Source organism: Stegodyphus dumicola, chromosome 10 (assembly GCF_044657685.1).
Source record: "Stegodyphus dumicola isolate Sdum_Otavi_A_Nest chromosome 10, ASM4465768v1".
Taxonomy (NCBI): Eukaryota; Metazoa; Arthropoda; class Arachnida; order Araneae; family Eresidae; genus Stegodyphus; species Stegodyphus dumicola.
Window position 1 is genome coordinate 83421251 of NC_140777.1, and position 25215 is coordinate 83446465.

At 33.8% G+C, this 25215-nt stretch overlaps 2 protein-coding genes across 2 annotated transcripts in view; one reads left to right on the forward strand and one right to left on the reverse strand.

Moving 5' to 3' along the window:
- The window catches only part of LOC146995008 (uncharacterized), a 216132-nt gene that overhangs the window by 110137 nt on the left and 80780 nt on the right, over positions 1 to 25215 (reverse strand). The gene's annotated exons all lie outside the window — the stretch shown is intronic.
- LOC118181785 (uncharacterized) overlaps positions 1 to 25215 on the forward strand; it is a 99094-nt gene that overhangs the window by 41789 nt on the left and 32090 nt on the right. The window contains exons 3-4 of the mRNA XM_085825134.1: positions 5243 to 5337; positions 14875 to 15014. Coding sequence (XP_085681260.1) covers positions 5243 to 5337; positions 14875 to 15014 — 235 coding nt within the window. The remainder of the gene's footprint in view (positions 1 to 5242; positions 5338 to 14874; positions 15015 to 25215) is intronic.

A 25215-nucleotide genomic window follows, 5' to 3' on the forward strand; every position in this document is an offset into this window, starting at 1 on the left:
AAATAGTAGATAAAACTCGTGTAGGTATTTAAATAACATTTTACCTAACACCTGACAGGACATCCTCTTGGCATTTTCTTTTAAAAACTTCACTAAGGTGAACATAAATAAATTACCGTAGGTAAAAGATCTTTTGTGTGAATCTCAGCAACTACTTTCTGAATCCTCTTAGCCCATTATTATCAAGGAGCAATTCAAAGAGGTTACTACTCGCTTATCTAAAATCGAGTTTTAAGTTCTATCCGAATCAATCAGACTTAGGTCTTTTTGTTCCTTCGGTTCTTTTATTTTGCGCTCACTGCATTTACAAGTTCCCAGTTCAAGATGTTTAAAATCAATAGAATTGGAAGTGAAATAAATCGTTAATTTAGCAAAAGTATTTTAATCTAGTTTTCAAATGAAAACTTAATATATTCATACTTATTAAACAAATGAGAAAAAACGGACATTGACGTGTAGCATTTTTGTACGCATTTGATAGATCATCATGATGCGTTGGAGAGAAATTCAATCTTATTACACTGTCGTTAAAAAAAAAAAAAAAAAAAAAAAAAAAAAAACATTTTAACTTATGAAAGTTAAGAATCAAGTTACATCGCTTTATAAACAGATTTTCATTGTACAATGAAGTTGAATTGAAATAATTACGGTGTCAGCAAAGCTGATGATTGGTTGGTTGGTTAGTAAATGGATTGAATATCGAAAAGCACATAAGAGCAATCTATCCTAGAAAGGTGCATTTGTGAAGGACTGTTTAAGGAACAGCTTGTATTCACGTAATGCGTGTAGTAAATGATAAATACTCCACGCAACAAACCCTTTACAAGGGCTTGATCCTGGGGAAACTACCAATGAAAGATTTTCTGAGGTAAACGGCTGGTATTTGTGCTACATATGAGAAAATCCACGAAATCAGACGTGCAATCAATACATTTGCTGGAATATGAATCCGAATTAAGTGGTGGTGTTTATAGATCTCATCGTCTCACCCACTGGTAGGCCACTCAAGATGGAAACCTGCTTCCATTACGCCTATCAAACAATAGATTGTAATGCTTTACATGATAATGTAATTAAATTACAATAAACTTACTTCAGTCAATTATAATGAAAAAAGAAGAGAAATGAAGCTCTTGAAAACATGGGTGAGATAAAGTGAAACGGTTTGGACTCGACAATAATTTTTCGTAAGACTGGTTGAGTTTGATAGAAACTGACTTGTATTTTTGGTTACAGCCGAAAACATCGCGGCAAAAACATCGCAGACGAAAACGTCGCGGAGAAAACAACGCAAGGCGAAAACGTCGTGCTACAAAACATCGTGGGAGAAAACATCGCAAAGAGAAAACATCGCAGTTCTAAAACATCGTCGTCGAAAATATCGTGGTAAAAAATAAAGTATCTACAAATCATCGCATGACGATAACATCGCAGACATGCTTTAATAACTGTAAATGGATATTCCCATAATGATTTGTGAGCGCAAGATGTAAAGAAGGATAACTTTTACTTTCATATTTTTTATTAATTAATAAATTTTTGCTGAGGAAATAAAAAGGAAACTTAAGCATAGAAAATTAATGCAACTTATAGCACTTAATAGAATTTTAAACCGGCATAGTTAACTAACAAAGGCCATTAATAAATAAGTTTTGTATTGCTTTTACTGGTAATTTTTCATGAAAAGTATAAGCTATAAAACGCATTTAATTTTCTATGCTTAAGTTTCCTTCTTACTTTTTCAGCAAAAAATTTATTAGTTAATAAAAAATGTGAAAGTAAAAATTATCCTTCTTTATACCTTGCGATGACAAATCATTATGGGAATATCTATTTACAATTATTAAAACCTGAAAAAAGCATGTCTGCGATGTTATCGTCATGCGATGATTTGTAGATACTTTATTTTTTACCACGATATTTTCGACGACGATGTTTTCAAACTGCGAAGTTTTTGAACCGCTTTATTTTCGACGACGATGTTTTGTACCATGATGTTTTAGAACTGCGATGTTTTCTCCCACGATGTTTTGTAGCACGACGTTTTCGCCTTGCGTTGTTTTCTCCGCGATGTTATCGGCGGACACCGTATTTTTGTATAAATTGCTAGCCTTTATGGGTACTTCTAAAACAATATATAAATACATATCTTTAAGATTAGGATTTAAATTTATACTACAACCGATTTCAGGAAAATATTTCTGTAGTGCAATATATCAAACTAAGAAATGAGTAAACGAATCTAGCATAAAAACTATAAGAATAATTTAGCATTTAACTTTCAGTTGTCATACAAACTGAGAGCATGAAATAACATTAAGGTTAATAAAATGTAGGTAAAAAGCAACCTCATGTTTTAACTTGACGAAGTGAATGAAAAAAAAATAATAATATGGAATTGAATATCCCTTGGTTATGACTGAATTCACACATTAGTAATTTAAAATAATGGAATCTGAACGCTAAAATAAAAACCTAGATCGCCTCCGCATTTTGTGTAGTTAAAAGCAATTTACGTTTTGCGTTTAGCATGTAATTCAACAACAAAATGTTGCGTTACAACCACTCTTCATTTGCCAAAAAGCAATTTAAATGGGAAATAATACAAATTCACATTTTGATTTTAATGTCAGATGTTGAAAGTTTTCACCAAAGAAACGTTTTTTCGTGCTGAATGGTAAATTAGATTGACTCACTGTATTACAAATTAACAGTAAAAACCTTTAAATCCTTTTCGTATTTCTCGAAATTTGCTTAAATTGGAGATGCGGTTAGAAATTCTTGTTATGCAAATGGCCATCGTAGCTAAAAACATAAAGAATATAATTGCAATTAAAAATAAAAAAAATTCTTAAATTAATTTTCTAGCTTGTAACTACTTTTGCCTAAGTTAAATTAACCATGCAAATCATTAATTAACTGCCGGAAAAGTAAGAATTCTTGGAGTTTAAATAATTTTTGTGGTTTTTGTGACTAATCTCACTTGCCTGATATCACATGTACACCAAAGTGCGGCCCCTGCCCTACGGCCTGCACTAGAAGAACTTAGCTTCCCTTTCAAGGTTTGGAGAACTACAACTTCAGGACCTGATAGGGCGCCACCTCTCCCGATCGCTGCAGAGGGAAAACTTCCCTCGAATATTTATTTCGTCAGATAAAAGACAGTCGGGCGACCATCACTAAGAGATCCACAGGGCCGGTCTCAACTCCGACTACTTTACACGTTAGACTGAAGAAAATCAAAGTGAAAATTCCCGCGAACGGGCCACCACCCCCTCTCGCGGTACTAGCTACAAGGACGGTAAACTAAATCTCAAGATCATACGTCCCTCCACACCGAGCGAGAGGAGCCAATCCCTCTCAGACGGGCCATTACCATCCACCATGTAACGTCCCCACCGCTAAGGATACGGAGAAGACAGTATCAGTAAGATCCCTGGCACGCCTGAACCTACCATCGAATAAACGATGGTTCTAGTCAATGTGAAGACTGTTTATTTGCTCAGCAGGCCGAAGCTGTCTAGACACAAGTCTAGCCAGTGAACTGGAAGAACACCAGGTCTCCTCCCATAAATGGTCGGTTCCGGTAATTCCCCCACCCGGATCACAGAGTTAGTTGTCCAGCATCGTTAGCCTATGCCAGCCAGCCTATTTCTAGCCTTTGCCGGCATAGTTTCCAGCGGGTGCCACCGAGGAGGCCGATGCTTAACTGAGAGATACGTAGCGAACCACCTCCCTTCAGCAACCGCACCCTCAGATCAAACCGCTAGCAGTCGGCTCCTACCACCAGTAGTCGGTTCCGGAGGTTTGTCCTCAGGTACGGGCACTGCCTTCCAAATCCCACGAAATTCATGGTTGCAAGGCGACACGTTTTACGCCTGCCGTTGATAAGAACCTTTGGGCACCATATAGGTGACAGGGTATGATTTAAAAAAAAGAAAAATGCTAACGCTATAGTAAACTAAAATCTTGCACTGTAATTTACTTAAAAACTGCAAACTTAAATCATAAATACAGCAATCTTTGTGGAGAGGACAAATTAGACAGCATGTTTTTGTCACTTCTGCACAGCATTTCATTAGTAATGGCTTTGTATTTCTATAGCAAATTAAGTATTCAAGCATTTTATACATATTTCAAAGAGTTACTTATGGATTCAGAAAAAGGAATACGTTAAACGAGATCAGGACTTATTAAACGTTTTTCAGTCACGACTCCTTTTATGAATGAGATTTTTTCGCGACTCCAGGACCTCAATATTAATATTAATTTACGAAACTTTTGTGGGACTCCATAAGCATTGCGCAAATCCGACACACACATGATTGAAATTGTGAATTTTTTTGCTTGTACTGTAATATACTATTCAAGTTTTAGGTCATTAAGTTTAATTTATAATTCTAAGACATAGAACAATGTGACAATTTTAAATAATTAACAAACAAAATGACAGTGCCACGTGCCAAACAAGTAAAATGAACGTTCATATTATAAAAAGAATGCGTCGAAACGTTTTCGCTTTTTTTTCTTTGTCTTTATTGTCTTATCTTTATCTACTTTCAGATACATTGTATAAAAATAATTGGTAATTGTAAAATTATTGTAATAAGTTAAAGAAATATCAAAACTGCTTAAATTTTTAGCGACCCCCTGCTGCAAGTCCCGCTACCCCCATGGGGATCGTGACCCACACTTTAAGAAACTCTGAACTAGATGAAAAGATAAGTATTCTATTCAGACCAAAAATTTGCTTCCAGTGCATCTGTTACGTGTACCATTCCCATAGCTTAGTCTGATTAGTTTTAAGTCTCTAACGCTTAAGCATTTTGAGAGAATCTAGAAAGCTTTTTTCGTCAGAAAGGAAAATATTCCATACATTTTTCTCATAATATTTTTACTCTTTAATTAGTTTATATAAAACTGATTCTATCTATAATTTCCTATAAAACTAATTCTATAAAAACAATTTGAAAATATGGAAAATTTTAATTTACAAGTAATTGGATTTTAACTAGTTTTAAAACCCAGATTTGTGAGTTTAATATCCATCAGAACTGATATTCGGAAACGAGAGTCAAAAGTCAAAATATAAACAAGTTTAAACCAGTTTTTCAAATAAATATTCATCTTAGTATTTACTTACATTTTCTAAATCATTCTTTTATTACTTCACACTTGATGTAACTCTTTTTTAAATCATTCTTCTATTATTTCACACCTGATGTAACTATTTTTTAAACAGTTCTGATGCTTTGCTGAAGAATGGTAAAGACAGAAACAGAGATATGTGTATTTGCGTAACCGATGAGGACGAGAAACCTCCAGTAATGACTCCTGGTAAGTAAAAAAGAAACAATTCCTATACCCCTTTGAAATTTTAAATTTAAGCGTTTCAAAAGTAATTAAATTTAAAAGTAATTAATAATATTGCAACTATTCAACGTTTTAACCATTAAATATGAACCTGCCACTCGCATTTTGCTGGCTTTTGAAAGAGTCATCATCTTTGTAGATATTTTTTCTAATTCACATTTAATATAGTTGTAGAATTTACATGTTTACATCGTGAATTCAAATATGGTAAGAAATTTTCCAAATTATCTTTTTAATTGCTTCTAATAATAATGTATATTCAGAAGTCAAACAACAAAAATCAGCGCTATATTTTCAAAATTTTCACAGATCTAGTTTCGATGGTTTTACCGAACCACCATCCTCAGCTGCAAAACCGCACATGAACAAGATAAGAAATAATGATTAGATAAGATAAGAAAGCCTGGACAAGAATAAGCAAGTGGCGCCATCTGTTGATGAAACCAGAACTAAAACATAAGTTCTTTAATGGCCGAAGGCAAAGATGGATTGGAATTAGGATCATTAACTAGAACAGAAAGATTTTTTTTGAATGTGAAATGCCTCTAGAAAATCCAGTTCTCCAATGGAAATTGGAGAAAATTCCATTCCATCTTTCCTTTCAGCCTTTACAGAAATTATGTTTTACTTCTCGTTTCATCAACAGATGGCGCCACTTGCTTATTCTTGTCCAGGCTTTCTTATCTTATCTAATCATTATTTCCTATCTTGTTCATTTGTGGTTTTGCAGCTGAGAATGGTGGTTCGGTAAAACCATACAAACTAGTCCTGCGAAAATTTTGAAAATATAACGCTGATTTTTGTTGCTTGACTTCTAAATTAGTATTTGTTCGGCGTGTTATTGTGTCTTAATAATGTATATGTTTACGAAACTTCAAGGGTTATAAAATTATTTCATGTACACCCATTGAAGGAAAATTACTTTGGATATAAACATTTTCAATTGGTATAAAACATAACTTTCTCTTCATATTAACCAAATGAAGATATACTATTCAAAATATATGCCACATATTTATCTACAACAGAATCTTTATTTATTGCAATGCCTTGCTTGTTATTTTATCGTTAAAAACTTAACGAAGAGAAACAGCATCGTTAATTTGGGCTAAATCGCTCACTGAAAGAAATTTTATGACGAAAGAACCACGGAAGCATTAAAATATTTATTATGTTTTACAATTCAACAAACAGTTTATGTAGTAAAACGAAAACTGTCATAACTGTAACAAGAATATACTATAATATATTGCTACGAAAAGCCCAGCTGCAGTAAGATAGCTTCCCCGCAATGCGGAGTTACAGTTGCCAAAAACTGGCAGGGAAAGGCAGGGTTGCCAGATTTGGCGCGAAATCGCCCATCTGCTGACAAAACTGGCTATGTGCCATAGACGGAGCGAGAACATTCTAGGACGAATCCTTACAAATTTTCCCGAGAATGTTATTGAAGGCAGGTCAAAAGCTATATAAACCCTGCCTGTACGCGGATTAGAGTACCTAGTGTATTGTGAGGAGTATCTAGAGTGTGTTTGAGTTCAGAAATTAGCTTGCGAGTGACCGAACCGAGTCGGGAGTTGTACTTTAGTACTTTGATGTGAAAGTGTCGTCACCATTATAGCCTGATAGCTTGAGCGCTGTGTTGCTGATTGTTTCAGCGTGTTTATCGTAATTTTTTGACTACCGTAGACGTTTCTTTGGAACTCTGTAATACTGGCGAATAAATTGTGTTTTGTTTCTTCATCGAGTGTTGTCATCATTTACTTCAAATCCACGAACCTTAGAGTGCAATAATATTTTAGCAGACTATCGTATGCAATGATTGAACAAAAATTGCGTTATAAAGAATTTAATCACAATCATTCGCGCATTTGACCATTACACAGGTAACACGAGTATATATAATTAATACAGATGATCGAGATTCAGAATATATTCATAATTTTAGTTACCAGTTTAATGTATGTTTTAATTTGCATATTCTATTTATAATTACTTTTAAACCTGCAACTTTGTTAATAAACACTTAAGCAGATAAGGAAAGAAAGCAAATTGTTTGTGTTTATCTCCGTAATGAAGGTGTGACTAAACAAAACAGCAATTTGAAGAATAAACATTTTAAAGAATTGAATTTAAAGCTCTGGCTTTATAAGTGTTGCACCCATGCACATAAAAAGTTAAAGGTGCGTTTTAAAGTAAAACCCCCACATTTTTTAGGGAAGGGATTGTTCAAAAAGCAGCAAATAAAATGGCGAAAATTTAAAAACGTAGCAAAATATAATTTGCATTGAAAATAAGAGGGAAAACAATTTTCTCTGCTCCGTTTTCAAAGTTTTTATTCAGTTACTATAATTACTTACTTAGTTATTGTTTTAAAATGACATAACGACGGTCAAGGAAAAAACTATCATTAAAACATCTGATGTGGACACCACATGACTTCCTTCTATAGCCAATTAAATTAAATACATTTTTGCTGCATTTCATTTAAGCTTATTTACTCGAATTTCATTGGAGATATATTTCTCATTCAATTAATTCAGTTCTGTCTTCGCGGCAAAGCAAAAGTACACAAAATCTCAAAACATCTTCATTAAAAAATTGTAAAATGCAGAAAAACATAAACCATCAATCAACACAGTTAAAAAAGAACAATATTTTACAATTAAAACTAATCACTCGTTTTCTATGCGAAAACAAGCGATTCGGCGAGCAGCAAGAAGGCACAAAACTGAAAGTTTACAGACACTGAAGCTTCAGAAACGGCTTAATTTACTGTTCTACACAGCTTCAAATGTATACAAATGGCGGTTCGTTAGGCTTAACTCAACACTTAAACTTTTAATTTGTTGACAGTTTTACAACTATTACATGCAGATTAACTAAAGACAAAAGCTTTAACCAGAACATGAAATCCACGTAATTCAATGACTTTTAAAGCTAAAAATGCACAATTTACCTACATATAAGCATAAAAACCTGGGCTAAAAATATATATTCTTATATGTAAGTAAATTGTGCATTTTTTGCTTTAAAAATCATTGAATATATATATATATATATATATATATATATATACATATAAGGAGGAGATGCTGTTAGGATTAAAATTGAAGAAGGCAGTGGCATTTTCGAAGTATTTAATAATGAAAGAATAAACATGCGGGTGATAAGTTTATAATGAAAGGAAATGAAGTAAGAGTAAGATAAAAAGTTCGGTTTATCATACACGGTGTCACATCATTAAGCCACATCGTTGAGTTGCATCTGTCCCCACGTCGTAACCTCATCTGACAGGATCCTCTCCTTTTCCTCACGCAGCTTGGAGAAGTATCTCGCTGATGTAGCTGTTGCCAGATTTAGAAAAAGGTGGATGAGTTGTAGGAACGAATGACCGCACACACACACACATATATATGTATGTATGTATGTATGTATGTATATGTAATAATAAAATTCCATAGTCAAGAATACACTTAAAATTCTAACTGTATGTTCTTTTCATTTTTAATGGCGACGGTCTCTTATTTGAAAGTACGTGGAATTAAATCTACAGCCCCGTAGTCAAGTTGTTTTTCCCACTTTTTCTACACGTACAGTTTTAGAATGTTCTGGAAATATTTAAAGTGAACTGGATTGGCTGACGAGGCTGACGTCCTTTCTACAAAGTGGCTTTACTATTCCATTCATGACTGTGTCGTCAAATAATTCACATGGTTTCCTCCTGAATTTTCTCGTGACCACGACCAGTTTGATCACGATGCACAGCTTTTTGTAGGTCCATCAATATTTTACTTTCTACAAAGTGGCTTTACTATTCCATTCATGACTGTGTCGTCAAATAATTCACATGGTTTCCTCCTGAATTTTCTCGTGACCACGACCAGTTTGATCACGATGCACAGCTTTTTGTAGGTCCATCAATATTTTACTTTCTACAAAGTGGCTTTACTATTTTATTCATGACTGTGTCGTCAAATAATTTATATGCATAAAACTTTAAAAGCTTTAAATTTTTGAATTACATATTATCTATGTAATATTTCGAATCCAAGGATCAGAGTTTTAGTGCTACTTGAATTAGTGTGTAGCCTTTAGCTGCTTCTGGTGAGTTAACTTTACCACCTAAATTAATTCATTTACCAAATAATGCACAGATGAATACGAAACTATAACATTTATTCATAACGATCAAGTATATAAACTTAAACCGGTCAATAGTGATTTTGTTGAATCTATAATTTATGCTGATTCTTGTGTACTTTAATATGCTGATTGCAAAAATGAAATCTGATATTTTTCAGTTACCCATTATGTTTTTAATACGAAACTAATTTTCCTCATATTTATTGTTGTTTTTCCTCGTGCAGTTTATCTAAAAACTCGACTGATTGGAAGATTTAAAAAAAATTTAAAATCATCTGATAGAAGATTATAATAATCATCTTTTCATTTCCATTTAACTAGCAGAAATTAAATTTTGCTGACAGCTGTAAATGCAAAGCTGGAATTTTTGCTAAATGGAGAAAAACACTAAATGGAATATGTATAAATTTAGTTTAGCAAGAATGAAAGCTCCCTAACGTAAATAAATATTTAACCTCCTTAACACTAAAGGCTAACTTGGATAAGATAAAATTTCGTTTACTACAAAAATCTGCAACTCCTTTGCGCACAGACACAGTATTTCTCAATGCGTAACTTCATACGGAGCCAATCGATGTCAATTAGACTGCCAGGTTAATAGGTATTCCTGAAAACAAAGTTGATACTGCCTGCTGTGTGTTCTAACCTCCTCACGTTCTTTTTCCTTTTGCACTACATTCGCATACTCTTGAAATGAGTTATGCATTATGCCCCTACCCCGACAAAAAAGGATTTAAGTTACTGGAACGTTAATAGCTCATTCGAACTGAGCGCTCTATTATTTCTTAATTATCTTACAACATTAACATTTTAATTAAATCTTAGAAATACTTAGTACTATCTTCACAGCAAAAGGGCTATAAAATTAAAAATGCATATTATGTTACACTGCATTCTTTTTCAATGAAATATAAATAAATTTGAGGTATCATTTGTGTGTGATGGCGCTGAATGCACAAGTCGCAAAGCCAGGAATAATATATACTTTAACATTATCTGTATATGCAATTTTTTCTATACCGTAAACATCTAACTAATTACAACAGACAATCTTTGCTTGGACTAAGTACATTCATTAACTAAACTCTCTTGAGGAAATGTATCAAGGAGATATAATAGAAGTATTCGGTACTAATTGGGGCTACAGTCTTTCCTACTGACAACGATGTTTTCCCAAGTAATTAATTATCCCAATTTCTTAAGCGAGGTACAAAAGTACCATTTCCCTGCTTACACTCAGATAAACAGAAATAAATACAATTTACCCTTGACTAATGCAACTAGATAGCGAGTTTCCTCTTACATGTGGAGTTGTTTTTACTAAATACTGTTTTGCAAATCGTTCTCGATATTAGCTGCAGTCTGAAAATTTGCAGATTATGTTTACACAAAAATATTAAAAGAAATCAAATCAAGTTTGACATGCCATGAATGTGCAAAGCATATGTACAAAACTATTTGTAATTCTGTGAATATTTTTGAATTTCTTACTAAATTAATTGCTGAACTCACACCAAAGTTTATTGAGCGAAAAGTTAGGTAAACACATTACATCTTTTTTTCTAATATTTCCAAATGCTTATTGTGTTTACCTTTGTTAATAAAGCAAATATTTATGCGTTATTGGGAGTATTATTTAGTAATTCTGAAATGCTGGCTGATGGCTTTGTTTAAAGTAAATAATAAAGATTAATCTCTTTTAGCAAGACAATTGTCCTACTTTCTACAACATAGATCATTAATCACTTCGACGTCTTTGAAAACTCATATTTGCTTCTTTTTTTTTTTTTCTCTCTTCAAAGATTAACTTTTTGTGTTTGAAACTAGCCTTAGAAATGTTTCTTTCTGTTTTTACCAGCTGTTAAGACCTATTTAGAAAACTGCCTGTTTTTTCCATTCTCAGATGTTGACTATTGTCTCCACACCCAGGAGTCTACCCAAGACCTCAGTCTTTTATCTGAAAATTAAAAACCTCAGTCTCAAACACTCATCAATCTCTTACCTGAAAATTAACAAAGAGGATTCTTTAAAAGGCACTTTCAAATGAGCAGTAGTTCTATTGCAATGCCAGATGAAAGGAGGCCTAAATTGTATTCGTATTTTTCGTCGTTTCTAAGTAAACTTCTCTTTCTATAATCCTGAAATAGTACCGCTGCGAAGACAGCGTAACTAGTTAAGCCATCAATCTCCTCTTTTCATTTTCGCTGCATTCTGGACAGGGTTGAAAAACATGAAGCAACGAGGCTTTCTCGAGTATAGTATGTGTTATTTCTGACGCCTGAAAACACTTTTCAAATCGATGAGTATGTCTCGAGGAAAGCGGTGAAGTGGTTAACGAAATTACTTGCTAGAGTATCTCAGTTAAAACTTGCCACTTAGGTAAATAGAATACATAACGAACAGAAATGATGCATTTAACACAATGACCAACCCGAATGTCGGATTTTATTTCACATGACTTTTGCTTCTGGATTTCACAAAGATACCGTCTTTATGCTTCCATTTTTCATACTCCACTTTTCATTTTTCACGTCAATACGATTTTTTAAGATCTTCGAAATCACTCTGCGACTCTAGTCGACTATGATATACTGGCACGGGTGTGAGGTTGTTGGATTATCGCATAAATGTTTGACCTACTAATTCATACTGTGGATCCAAAGTGAAAGCTTACAGAATTTATGAAACCAATTTTTTAATTATGAGTTTACTTCTATTTTAGTAGAAGAAAGTTTAGTATCAGTTGCTCAGTTTATTTGCTATAAATTTTTAAATTGTAGAGTTATTCACTTGTACTTCTACGTTGCTGTTGGAAATAAATAATCTAAAGAACTGATGAGCGAATAATCGCTTGAATTCGTGTGACAGAAAACAACAAGATAGAAGGGTAATTAGCCCTTTATTATTCCAACTAAGGTTTAACAAAACTTCGTCTTGGAGTGTACAATAAAGCCGACACTCGGGCTTTGAACTTAAGAGAGTAAGAATAATACTAAAGTAATCTAAACTAAAGAGGTTTAGACGAAGCTACCAAAATTTTAATAGAGTTGGCCCCCTAACGTTAATAGACTGCGAAGCTATCAAGGGCCTAAAGTACGGCCGAGTGTAATAATAGCTTACGAGAGAAAGTAACCTAAAAAGGCTGATGCGTGCAGACAGAATACTTGGTATATCTATCACTAAGACTGAAGAACTTCGCGGTTAAATACCGCTCTTCCTCATTATGTATTCAAACGTGATTCTAAACCTACGTCCTGGCCGGAAGTGGTAAGTTGAAGTTAAGAATTGATAGGAAAGGAACTTTAACTCAAAATTTAACTATTAATAAAATTAGCATTATCCTTACAAAATGTTTCACGAAAAAGTAAATAAACTTATTACAGTTTGTTTTATTATTTACTACATAAAATGCTCACAAATCTACAATAAAACCTTTTTGATGTCTAATGTTACTAATGAAATCCGTGCAGTGCTTTTTAGTAGATAACACTTAAACATGTTTCTATTCCATAATACTGTACTGCTGAAGATATAAAGGACATAATGCGTTTTGCAAATAAACTAAGTCTTAATAAACACGATAAAACGCAGTAAAACATTTTCTGTTTCTTATTATTCTTCCCAATTGCATTTTTATTTCTCAATTTTACTGCAAAAATATAGTTTCTAGCATAACAAAAGGTAAAAATTTTGCATGGATCAGTTTTACTCTATCTATAACTAAACCTTTAAGGCTAATGGCATTGTTATTCGCACGCAACAAGGTCAATAGATAAATAAGGTTAGGCCTCTTTCCAATGCTCGAGTTCAACGACGTCGTTTGACGTACGGAAGTAGGAGGAGTGTGAAGACACAAAGGAAATTGATAATAGTTTTTAGCAGACTCTGGGTCAGTGACCGTACGAAGAGCAAACATTGTAGTACGGTAGCATTGTAGTAGAACAAACCTCGTCACGCAATATATATCTAGTAGAGTAAACATTGTAGTATAGTAAACCTTACCACGCAATATATTTGCACGATGTTCATTTACGGACAAACCAGACTCTTCAAATATTATCTTTCATCAAATGTTAAACTACGCCTTCAAGAACATCTTCTTTTGCTCAACAGTAAGCAGTTATTGTTCAAGTTTTTGAGAGTCAAAAGCAACATGCTGACTTTCGAAGGCTCTTGAGGAATTAACATTGTCCTAAGCTCAACCATATATGTATATATAAAGTGTATAAGTGTATCAGGTAATTTATATTTTATTGATAGCAGAGGAAAGTGTCTTAATAACAATTAAATACAAAAAAAAAAAAAGCAGCAAAGTTATATCCAGTTAAATTCTATGCTAGAAATTATTGTCAATGGTTTTACTTTTCTTACTAAAAACGTTTTAAGTTTCTTACTTCCAGTTAACTGAAATATATGGGTAGCATATATTTAAAAAAATTTCGCAAATTTCTTTGTTCCTGATGAAGACGTTTGTGCTCGAAACCCATAGAGTTCTTCACTAAATCTAAGCCAAACCCAAGATTCCTGCGTTGATAATTTTACATATTTTAACCTTTATATCTTGGGCTAATTAAAAGTTTATTTCAATTAAAGAGTCCAGAACTGTTAGAATCTTCTCCCAGTGTATGAAATTAAAAATTTCACAAAGCCAAAATTTCATTCTAACAGTTTTCAAGGATGTTAGTAATAATAAAAGGCATCAAATATATGTTTATTAATAACATGTTTTAGTATTTAAATGTATCCGCTCTTCGGCAATAAGCTATGCTAGAGTTCTCAACCCTTTCTTTGCCCCATGCACTCTTTTCATCATTGCATCTCATATTCCAAAACTCGAAAAGTGCATACACATTTATTTAAATTTTTATTATTTTTAATGTATTTTATAAATTAAATAAAAAAGGTGTAGAAAATATTAATAAATACTAAGTATAAAAATATTTTTATATTCATAAAACAAAACTAATATTTAACAACGGCTGACCGAATTCCTCCTTTAAGATATGAAATTCCACCTAAGGGGGAATTCCCCTTTGGTTGAAAAGCTTTCAGCTATACAATAACTTTTATCAGAATATGCTAGCTGTCTATGGACTACCTTAACTGAATTCTCTCAGAATTAAATGATAAATATGAGGTGTTATCGGCGTTATGTATTTAATTTATGTATTTCTAAGGGCACATATTTCTAATGGCTGACGAAATCTATAGTTGATTCGAATTTTTTAGAGCTGTCCCAAATAAATGGCTGCCCAGATTAACAGATGGTCCCAGCAATTAGACTTTAAGGAATTTTTAACACTTATTTTTTTCACATTGAAGCGTAATTAATTGTTTTGTAATTACTTTGTATTTCAGAGGTTATCATAGTCAATGATATCCATGCTCATACGTGCATTGACAACCGCATCTATTGTCCAACAGAAACAAAACCTCCATCTCCGTACTTAAGCGAACACGAAAAAAATGAGCCCATGCGACGAAGAGATAATGTTTTCGTAAGTATTATTCAAAAATAACGATTTCATTCTATTGCATGCTGAAGTTTATAATTCATATTTGTGTGGATTTGATGAATAAGCGAAATCTAAACTGATCAGCCTGAGTATTTCTTAAGGGAAATGAATACTTATTTTGGTATTAAAAGAAGCAATATATTTATTTTGACAATTCCCATTCTTGTTTGCAACATGTTACTTATTTTTTTACATAAAAATATAACAAAATTTTAAGAAATAAAGCTTACGCAACGCTTATCATGGAACATTCTAAGTAACAACGTTTTTAGCTCGACTCGTTGTTGCCACACGGCGAATCTTAATAGCTATTCAAAACATTACTTACATCATGTTGCCACTTATAAAATCTTAATAATTATATAGAAACATTAAATTATGTTCCGCTACATATGTATGTAAGTTAAAAGTATTTTTAATTAGAAAAATAAATATGTAAAAGTTCCAGTTACTAGTGTAGCAAAATATAGTAATTTAGCTTATTAATTTCAGATATCGCTTTTGTACAAAAGCAAACTTCATCATTTTCTGGAAAACTATAAGAGCAAAATGTAAACGAAAAAAGTTCAGAATTTTTCTAATGAAAGAAAATAAGCATGTCTGGAAAATACAGTACATCTGGCTTATAATCAACCCAGATTTAATGAGAGCCCAATTAATGAGTAAATTAAAAGTACTTGATTGGTATAATGTAAGTCTGGGGGAGCATAACTCACTTTTAATGAACAAACCCCGGTTATAGCGATCAATTTCTTTTGTGATTCATAAAATTTCTATAGACTTCCACCTCTCCAGCTAAAATAATCCTTTCTTGCAAAAATTTCTTTAACATTCTGAAGTCAACCGAAAGTTAGTGAAGAGTTATAAATCCTGCGGACACGTGACGGTGGCCTTTTTATTCTTGAGAATGATCAGGATTGAATTTTTACCACCGAGTTATACAAGTATTATCTAACCTATGAACCAAGGAATCATCAAAAGTTTTAATTCAAACTTTCGTCAGCATTTGATTTTGATATTACTCATTAGAAGAGAAAAAATAGAATATATATATATATATATATATATATTGTTACGAAATATACAGGCGTGGTAAGATGGCTTCCCCACAAAGCAGTTTTAGAGTTGCCATAAAATGGCAAGATAAGGCAGGGTTGCCATATTTGGCGAGAAATCACCCATTTGGCGACATTTGGCGTCAAAATTAGCGATATGCCATGGACGGATGGAGAACCTTCTGGAAATAATTCTTACCAGTTTAACCCAGAGTGTTTTCGAACACAAACCGAAAGCTATATAAACCATGCTGGTCCGCAGTCAGGGTGTGTGCCTCCTGGAGAAGGCTTGTGTGTGTGCCTCGTCGAGAGGGCGAGAGTATGTGCCTCGAGAGTGCGAGATACTCAATATCGAGTTGGTGTCTCGTCTAGCGAGTCAATGTCTGCGAATGCGTCGATCGACTTGACAGCCGGGCAGCGAATGCCGAGTGGGTCGTCGAGTTCACCGAAGGCGTCTCTTAGTGTATCGTGGTTAATGTATCGTCGAGAGAGCGTGCTGAGCTCCGGGAACGACTGAACCGAAGAGTCGGGATCCGTGCTCTGTGTGTCGTTTAGTGCATCGCAAGTTGTAGCGTGGAGAGTCTCGAGAGTACGTGGAGTTCCGAGAACGACTGAGCAGAGTCGGGAGCTGACTGAGCAGAGTCGGGTGCTCTACAGTGAAGCTGTCTCCACCGTGAAAGCCTGATAACCTGAAGGCTATGTCGCTGATCGTGTCAGCGTGTTTATAGTAGTTCATCGACGACTGTAAAATGTGTTTTGGAGCTGTCCTGACAATATTGGTAAATAAAGTGTGTTTCGATACTTCATCAAGTGTCGTCGTTTATCACTCTAATCTACGAACCCCGTACGAACGTGAAGGAAGAAAATTACGTAACAACTGGTGTAAGAAAAGAAAAACGTAACAATATATATATATATATATATATATGTAATGAAAACAAGAAAACAAACTTAGAAGTAAATAACTAGCAGAAATTTTGGTGGCGTAGATGAGTTGATTCATAATGAATAGGAAATCGGAGGCGACGGCAGATTAAATCTTCATTTTTATTTCAGCAAACATGGTGTGGCTACAGTCAAGTTGGTACATTAATTGTATCTATACCGAAAAGTTTACATTTTAGACAAATTGAGTATGATAAAAGAAGGAAACAGACTGCAGTCCGGCTAGGCCGAAGGGTGGAAAGCAAGTGCGTTAAGTTCAGCGTGAACTCTTACTTCAGACTGAGTTATTTTTGATTCCTAATGCATTTTGATTGGATAGTTAATATTGCTGTAAAATTACTATTGGCTGCTTGAGTTTTAGTTCCATTTGCATCACCATAATTATGTTAGATTCATACTTTTGGATTAATCTAGAAATGACGCAGTGCAGAGAGAGGTTACTATTTTTAGACTTGAGAAAGGAAATTTACGTTGCAACTTTAATCTTTTACATGATCTTTATTTTTCTTACACATATATATGTATGTGTGTACCTTAAATGTTAATGTAAACATACTCAAAGCAATACTTTTAATGAACGATTCATGGGAAAACGTTACAAAACATGCATTATCAGCTGCTTCCGTAAAAATGGAATGGACGTTTCTCAAAAGGGGGCAAATCGCTGTGAGAGAAGAAGAAGTAGACGTCATGGAAAATTTTTGAAAATGAGTAGAGAAGAATTTGAAAATTCTCTATCGGTTGACGCCAATATTATCACTTCCGCAATACCTGCTCCTGAGCATATTGTAGTTGAAGTTCAAGCTGAAGATTCAGGCAGATGAAAAAAATAATAAAACCGAAGATGATAACGACGAATGTAAACAATTTCAACTTCAACTGCCCCAACATACTTAATGGCTACTGAATGCACAGAAAATTTTCAACTATTTTCCAAAACCAGGGATACCAAATAACGATAATTTTAGGGCCAAGAAGATTCTCCGAAGAACAATAACACAAGAAAGAGGTAATAAAGTTATAAGGTATGTCTCCCGCCATCTTAGCGTGCCTTCGTGGTGTAGTGGTCTGCACGCTCAGCGCGTATTCCAGACGTCCGTGATTCCCGGCGAGGGCGTTGCTCATTTTTTACCTTTCCTGTTTCCACAAATACTTAGTGTCTCTACAGGGTAGTACAAAACAAATTAACCAGTTTGTTTTTTACTGTACATAAATAAATAAAATATATATAATATAAAATGTATGTATGAATTTTTCTGATATTTTACACGAACCTCTTTATTACGAGAAGTTGGTTATAACGAGGAAATATCGCGTTCCCTTCACGCTCGTTATAACCGAAATCGGCTATATTTATATACTGCTTTACGAAAGGATTTTTATAATGCGTAAGTTTTACATTTATAAGACAAAAAAAATAGCAAAAGGAAATAATTATCAAATCTAATAGAAATAAATGCCCAATATACCTTTTGTTGCCAAAAAAACAGGACTGCAAATTACCAGCTTGTTAAATGAGTTTCGTTTTTAAAACCTATCTTCGAAACATGTGTAATCACACTGCAAGAATTGTACTTTCCAAAAGAGCAGTAAATGGGATCAGCAGCTGGGATCTTTCTAAAAACGGTAATGATTTGGCGAACTGTGAAAAGAAATTTTAAGCGAATAAATTAGTTCACGTATAGCACAAACGATCGGTATAAGCATTCTAGTTAAAAGAAGGACTTGTTTAAATAGCTTGCGTTGGAATCACATCGTAAATAAATATTTAACACTGTAATTTACATAAACAAAATTCGTCGGACCTGCATTTCTTAATTAGTTTCAATTATTAAATTTTAAATTGATTTCGGTTAACTTCAGCATCGTTTGAAAAGTTTACGTTTCAGAAACCAGATAAATTTTAAAGTACAGTGGTGGCCAAAATTGTGAACGCTTTTGAAAACATTTATGTTTTTGAAATTTGTATGCTTATAGAAAACGTTACGTTTCACAAAATGCAAACTTGTATATATCATTTTAAACAGAATTTATTACTGAATTCAATACAAAAAAAAAATCAAAATTCAATTGTTTCCAATACAAGAAAAGTTAAACGATAATAGTTATCGATATACATTAGATAGTGATGATTGCAGTGAGTTATCAGTACTTAGTAGGGTACCCTTTATTTTTTATTACAGCTTCACATCGACGTTTCATTGAGCTGACAAGAGTTTTAAGCTCTTCTTTCGTTATTAAATGATGCCAGGAAACAATTATAGCCTCAATTAGTTCCCTTTTATTTGATGGGCGCCTAATTCGGACAAGAGTTTTCAAACGGTGCCACACATTTTTGATAGGATTGAGGTCAGGACTGTTTCCTGGCCATGACAACAATTTAATGCTCTTTGTACGAAACCACTCTTTCGATATTTTGGCCGTGTGGCAAGGAGTAGAATCCTGCTGAAAACTAAACGAAGCATTGTTGGGAAAGAGATCTTTGATGGAAGGTAGAAGTTTTGGTTCTAGAATAGTGTCAATGTATTTTCTGGCATTCAGTGTCGCATCGATGACATGAAGGCGACCAATACCATCTGCTGACATGCATGACCAAATCATAACACTAACTGGGTTCTTCACAGTTGCTTGAATGCAGTCAGGATGTAGCTCTTCTCCTATTCTACGTCTTACATATTTTCGCCCATCACTACCGAATAACGATATCTCAGTTTCATCACTCTATAATTTGTGACCACTGATCATCTGTCCAATTAATGTGTTCCTTTGCCCACTGTAGTCTTTTTTTTTTCGTTGCTGAAAATTACGATAAGGCTTTTTTCGTGGAATTCTACATCTCAGTCCAACATCTGTTAATCTTCTCCTGATTGTTCTTGAACTGACAGAAACACCAGCATCATTCAGATCACTTCTGATGGTCGCTGATGACATTTTTCTATCTTGGAAACATAGTTCTTTTATTCTTCTGTCATCAATAGATGTGGGGAACCTTTTCCGGCCTTTTCCTTCTTTGTTTTTTATTGAATTTGTCTCTTGATATCGTAAACAAAACTTTCGGACTCTAGATGTAGTCACTGAACCACCCACCTGTCTTACAATTTCAGCATAGGAAAGACCACATTCTCGTAACACCTAATAGTTTACAATAACTGATCTCCTAATAGTTTACAAATGAAATTGCAAAATCTAACTTTGTTCTCTAACTTGTGTGTATCTAGATTGCATCGCGTTTGGCAATTATTGTCCACAGAAATTCATCGAATCAGAACTTTTTAAATACCTCATAAGGTTTGTAACATTGTAACACGTACCTTTGCAAATAAATTAAAACATAAATTCTTCCAGCCTTTATAACGTTAAAAGCCTTGCTTAGATGGTTACCTGACTGCTATTGAGCACACATGTCTTGCAAAGGAGAGGGTTGCCTTTGGTGGATAAAAGCCAAAGGCCGAGGAATTAAAAAGAAGTGCGTGTCAAAGAGGAGAGAAATTTTTTCATATTCGCATTACATATTGGAAAAAAACACAAAAACAGCCATGGAACTAGCTATTTATCAAAATTTGAATGTCTCGAATAAGCAGAGTTCAGTGACTAAAGTCTTATTACAAACAAATGCTAGAAACTGTGAAAGAAGTTGTTAGCCTAACGTCTAACGAACATTTATAACATTTATACATAAAAGCAATAAATTCAAACTTACTACCCTCAGATATGTAATATCCTCTAGTTTCTCACGTTACAGATTTGGATCACTTGTTAATCGATGCTAGGATACTTTAAAAGTTTCACAAACAGCTATGAGCTGGCTGATAGTTGCCAAGTGTTACCATTGCTGTTCATAGAATTTGGCTTGCTTTCGGAGGATAAACTGCTTCCAAACTCTTAACAGACGTACAACAAACTAGTACCTCTACGTCTGAAGCAACTACAGAGAGTTGAAAAGGTTTGAAACAACCTTTTTTATTAAACCCGGAACTTGAATACAGGTGCATGTCTTGTGCTTAACACGATCAACTACCACTTGCGGCGATGATTTCAAAGTCACAATCAACTTCAAATCTAAAACGTGGGCTAGTGGTCAAAGGTTATACAATTATATTTAAATCTAAGCTGGCTTAGAAAATTTAACCGGCGTATGTTTGAATGCTCCAACAAATAACGTAAAACAGAATAATTGCATACTTATCAAAGATGGCAGAACTAAAGTGACGTGGCCTCGAGAGGCAGAAACTCGCTCTGTCTTAAAATCAAATAACCTCAACATAAATATTCTCTAACTGACTTGCATTCTAGTGAGGAAACAGAGAGGAGAAGTTATAGTAAAGACTTCAAATCTAAAACGTGGGCTAGTGGTCAAAGGTTATACAATTATATTTAAATCTAAGCTGGCTTAGAAAATTTAACCGGCGTATGTTTGAATGCTCCAACAAATAACGTAAAACAGAATAATTGCATACTTATCAAAGATGGCAGAACTAAAGTGACGTGGCCTCGAGAGGCAGAAACTCGCTCTGTCTTAAAATCAAATAACCTCAACATAAATATTCTCTAACTGACTTGCATTCTAGTGAGGAAACAGAGAGGAGAAGTTATAGTAAAGATCTAAATTATAATAACTGATTAGTTTCAAATAAGAATAACCCTATATGTTTATGCTAGCTTTGTTTTCTTAAATTATAACTAATATAACTCTACTGTTAATAATTTTAGACTCTTCTTGTAAACTACAGTAAGTCAACACTTCATCACCACTATCATGGATGTCTTCAATATTTTTTCGTTTTGATAGATTTAGATTCTGCGTTAGTGGCTGAGAACGCATAGTTCTTAAAGAATGCGCGCTGAAGATAATTTTTTTTTTTTTTTTTGTACAGTGCTAATATTACTCGCTTTGAAATCGTTGAGTTTGTTAATCAAAAATTCATTAAGTTTCACAAAATTTGAAATAGACGCTAAAACTAATTCTAAATTCCTAATTCTGGCTTCCAAGTGCCCATATTCGAGTGGAAGACTATGTTATTCAAAATTCATGGGCTGTAGGTACCTTCGTTTTTTAACGAAGAAATAATTCGAGAAACATATATAAATTCATGAAGATTCTTCATTATTTAATTTCTTTAAATATAATACAGGGCGATAATATTTGGTGGCAAAAATTTGAAAAGTGAAACGGACATTCATAGTGAACCGATGCAAAATGCCATTTTGAGACTAATAGCCCTTCTGGGCTAACGCCCGTTTAGGTTAATAATTCGTTAAAACGTTCAAATTCACGCTCCATTTTTTTTAACTGCAGAATACCGCCCACACATAAAACAAATCATTTGGTAGCAAAAGTATTATCCTTAAGTAAAACAGCAAATTATTTTCTATTATAATTCCCGTAAATTTGCATTCCTTTCTTCTCAATAATTTATTTTCCCACAAGCAGTTATCGAACTATACTATTAATAAAAGCTTAATTCGAAGTCTAAACTCCTTACGATGAGAGCAGTTTGCGTGCTGTTTCCCATTAATACCTCATTTTCCTGTCAGAGCTTTGCGAAGATTTATGTTCCTGGAAAGAGTTTGGCCAACCGAAGATTGCCTTTTGAAGCCAAGCATCTATTTTCATACCTTTGTTCTCGTTCCCAGCTCCGAGCGTGACATCGAATACACTTCACAGCCTTAAACTTGTCAAAATATTAACCCAAGTCGAAGCTCATCACTTAACCACTTCAGGGTTTGGAAACATTTGATTTGGCATTAAGACTGATTTTTATAGCTTTATATTAAATTCAGTGGTAAAGGACTGTGAACTCTAATACATGGTGCAGTCTTCGGTAGCTAATATCAGTATTATGGAAAAAAAATTCTGTATATTATAAGGTTGCTTCGTCAAAAATGGACACGAAAAGTAAGTTATTTTGAGTTGCTGGGGATGTGAAAGGTATTCTTCCATTCTTAATCTTTTAAATAACATTAAGTATGTTCTGCTTGAATATTAAAACGCTGAAGCTGGTTGCTTGTATTTATAATTTGATAACAATGAAATACTTTTAGAAAGCATGAAAAATATAGCTTTTAATTGTTTTTTATACTAAGGACTGTCTTATTCACGATCAAAGTTTGAAAGATAAATTTCGATGCACCTTTCTGTTTTGCTTTGTTATCAAGAGTAATTCGTTATGTTATATACACGTATTTCAAAAAAAAAAAAAAAAAAAAAAAAAAAATACAAAGCACGTAATTGTTTTAAAGCTAATAGTGTCTAAAATCTATTTCATCAAAATTCATATCGTATATGATAAATAATAAATGAAGGCGTTATCTTTGTTGTTGCGAAGCTAAGTTTCTCTAGATTGGCAACAAATCCACTAGCCTGCTGTTTAAAATGTAAACAATCAATGGCCGCCATAAAAATAGGCTTAGCGGCAGTTAAACAACTTTCAAATTTTTGATAATTCTAAAAATTATTGCATACAGATTTACTAAAGGCAAAAAAACCTTAACCGGAAGATAAAAACAACATAATTCAATCATTTTTAGAGCAAAAAATGTACAATTTACAAACATATAAGAGTAAAGAAACTGAGATCACTGAGACGTGAAACAGAGTGGATATACATATAAATATATTTATATACGTTTGGTGCGGCCGATGGCAACCAAAATATGAGGTGCACATCTACATGTTATAGCAGTCCTATATACAAAATTTCAACGTTCTGAGGCTACTCGTTTGAGTTATGCAAGATACGTACGTACGTACGTACATACGTTCGTACAGACGCCACGAAAAATTCTCTTCATAATTCATTTTAAAGCAGTTTTATAATTTTTTGGAGGAAACGAGTCTTTTATTCTGTCCTTACGTACAGATATCACGAAAAAACATCGTTAAAGTGCATTCGATAGCGGTCAGAATGGATACTTTCGTTGAAATATGCTGCCTGAAACTTTTCGCGATTACAATACTTCCTTTTTACTTCCTACAACGAATTAAAAACGTTAAGAAATGTTCGAGGAACGTCTAGAAATGGCTGATGGAACGTCAGGAAACGTTAGAAAATGTCTGACGAGATACGTTTCCTGCCGCAAATATCAACTTTTGAATTTCTCGGTTTAAAAATCTTCTTATATCAATTAATATTGAAAAAATGTTCTAAAATTATTAACATTTTAATCAACAGGTGGAGTTTATTAGCTATTCTATCTCTAATTCTTAGACATGAAGTCTCTGGATTGCCTAATCGATGCTTAAAGCTTTATACTAATTAATCCAACTGTCTTATTAGATTGGCTGTACTTTCAATTCTACTTCCTCAACTCCCACCAAAATGCAAATTCGATAAAATGTAGATAAGTATAAAGTTCGGAGTGATAAAAGAGAACTTTTGGCAGCAAAATGTTTGACCGTCTCTCTGCTACGCTTCCCTATTCGTTGAATTTAATTTACCGGCTTGGGCAAGCCGCTTTTGCTTTGCGAATACGTGGTAGAATACTAAAATTCACTAAGGCGTACTGAATCTGCATTTCATATTTATTTTGAATTGAACATAAATTCTGAATTACCTGCAAGTAGCACAGTTCATTTCTAATTTTCTAATTTCCTGTAATTGTTAAGTGACATTTGCAATTAGAAGGTAAGTTATCTGTATGATTCTAATAGATTTAGAACTTCTAAAGTGCTGAAAATTATATAACTATTCTACTGGATGCACTACTAGAGTATATCGGATCAATATCTTCAATCCCTTACAAAATTATTACCGGGCTGCCCATTCCGCTCCAAGGCATTATAAGGTATTTCTCCCGCTTTCCTTGGCATGTCTTCGTGCTGTGGAAGTCTGCACGCTGGGCGCGTATTCCAGAGGTCTGTGGTTCGATTCTCGGCGAAGATGTTGCGTATTTTTCATCTTTCTGCTTCAAAAGTGCCTAATGTCTCTACAACATTATCTGTTTAACCCTAAAAGTGAGTACAATCACACATCATTATTTCTCATAATTTATTAGAATTACCCGAGAGTTTCAATATAGGTTCATGAAAGATACAGGGGTTGGACAAAAATATGGAAACACCTTTAAAAAAAATTTTTCTTTGCTTAATATGGTGTAGGAAACCTGTTGGCATCCAAAACAGCTTGCAGTCTTCTCAAAATGGATAAATACAGTTCCTGTATGTTTGCCAAGGAATATTATAC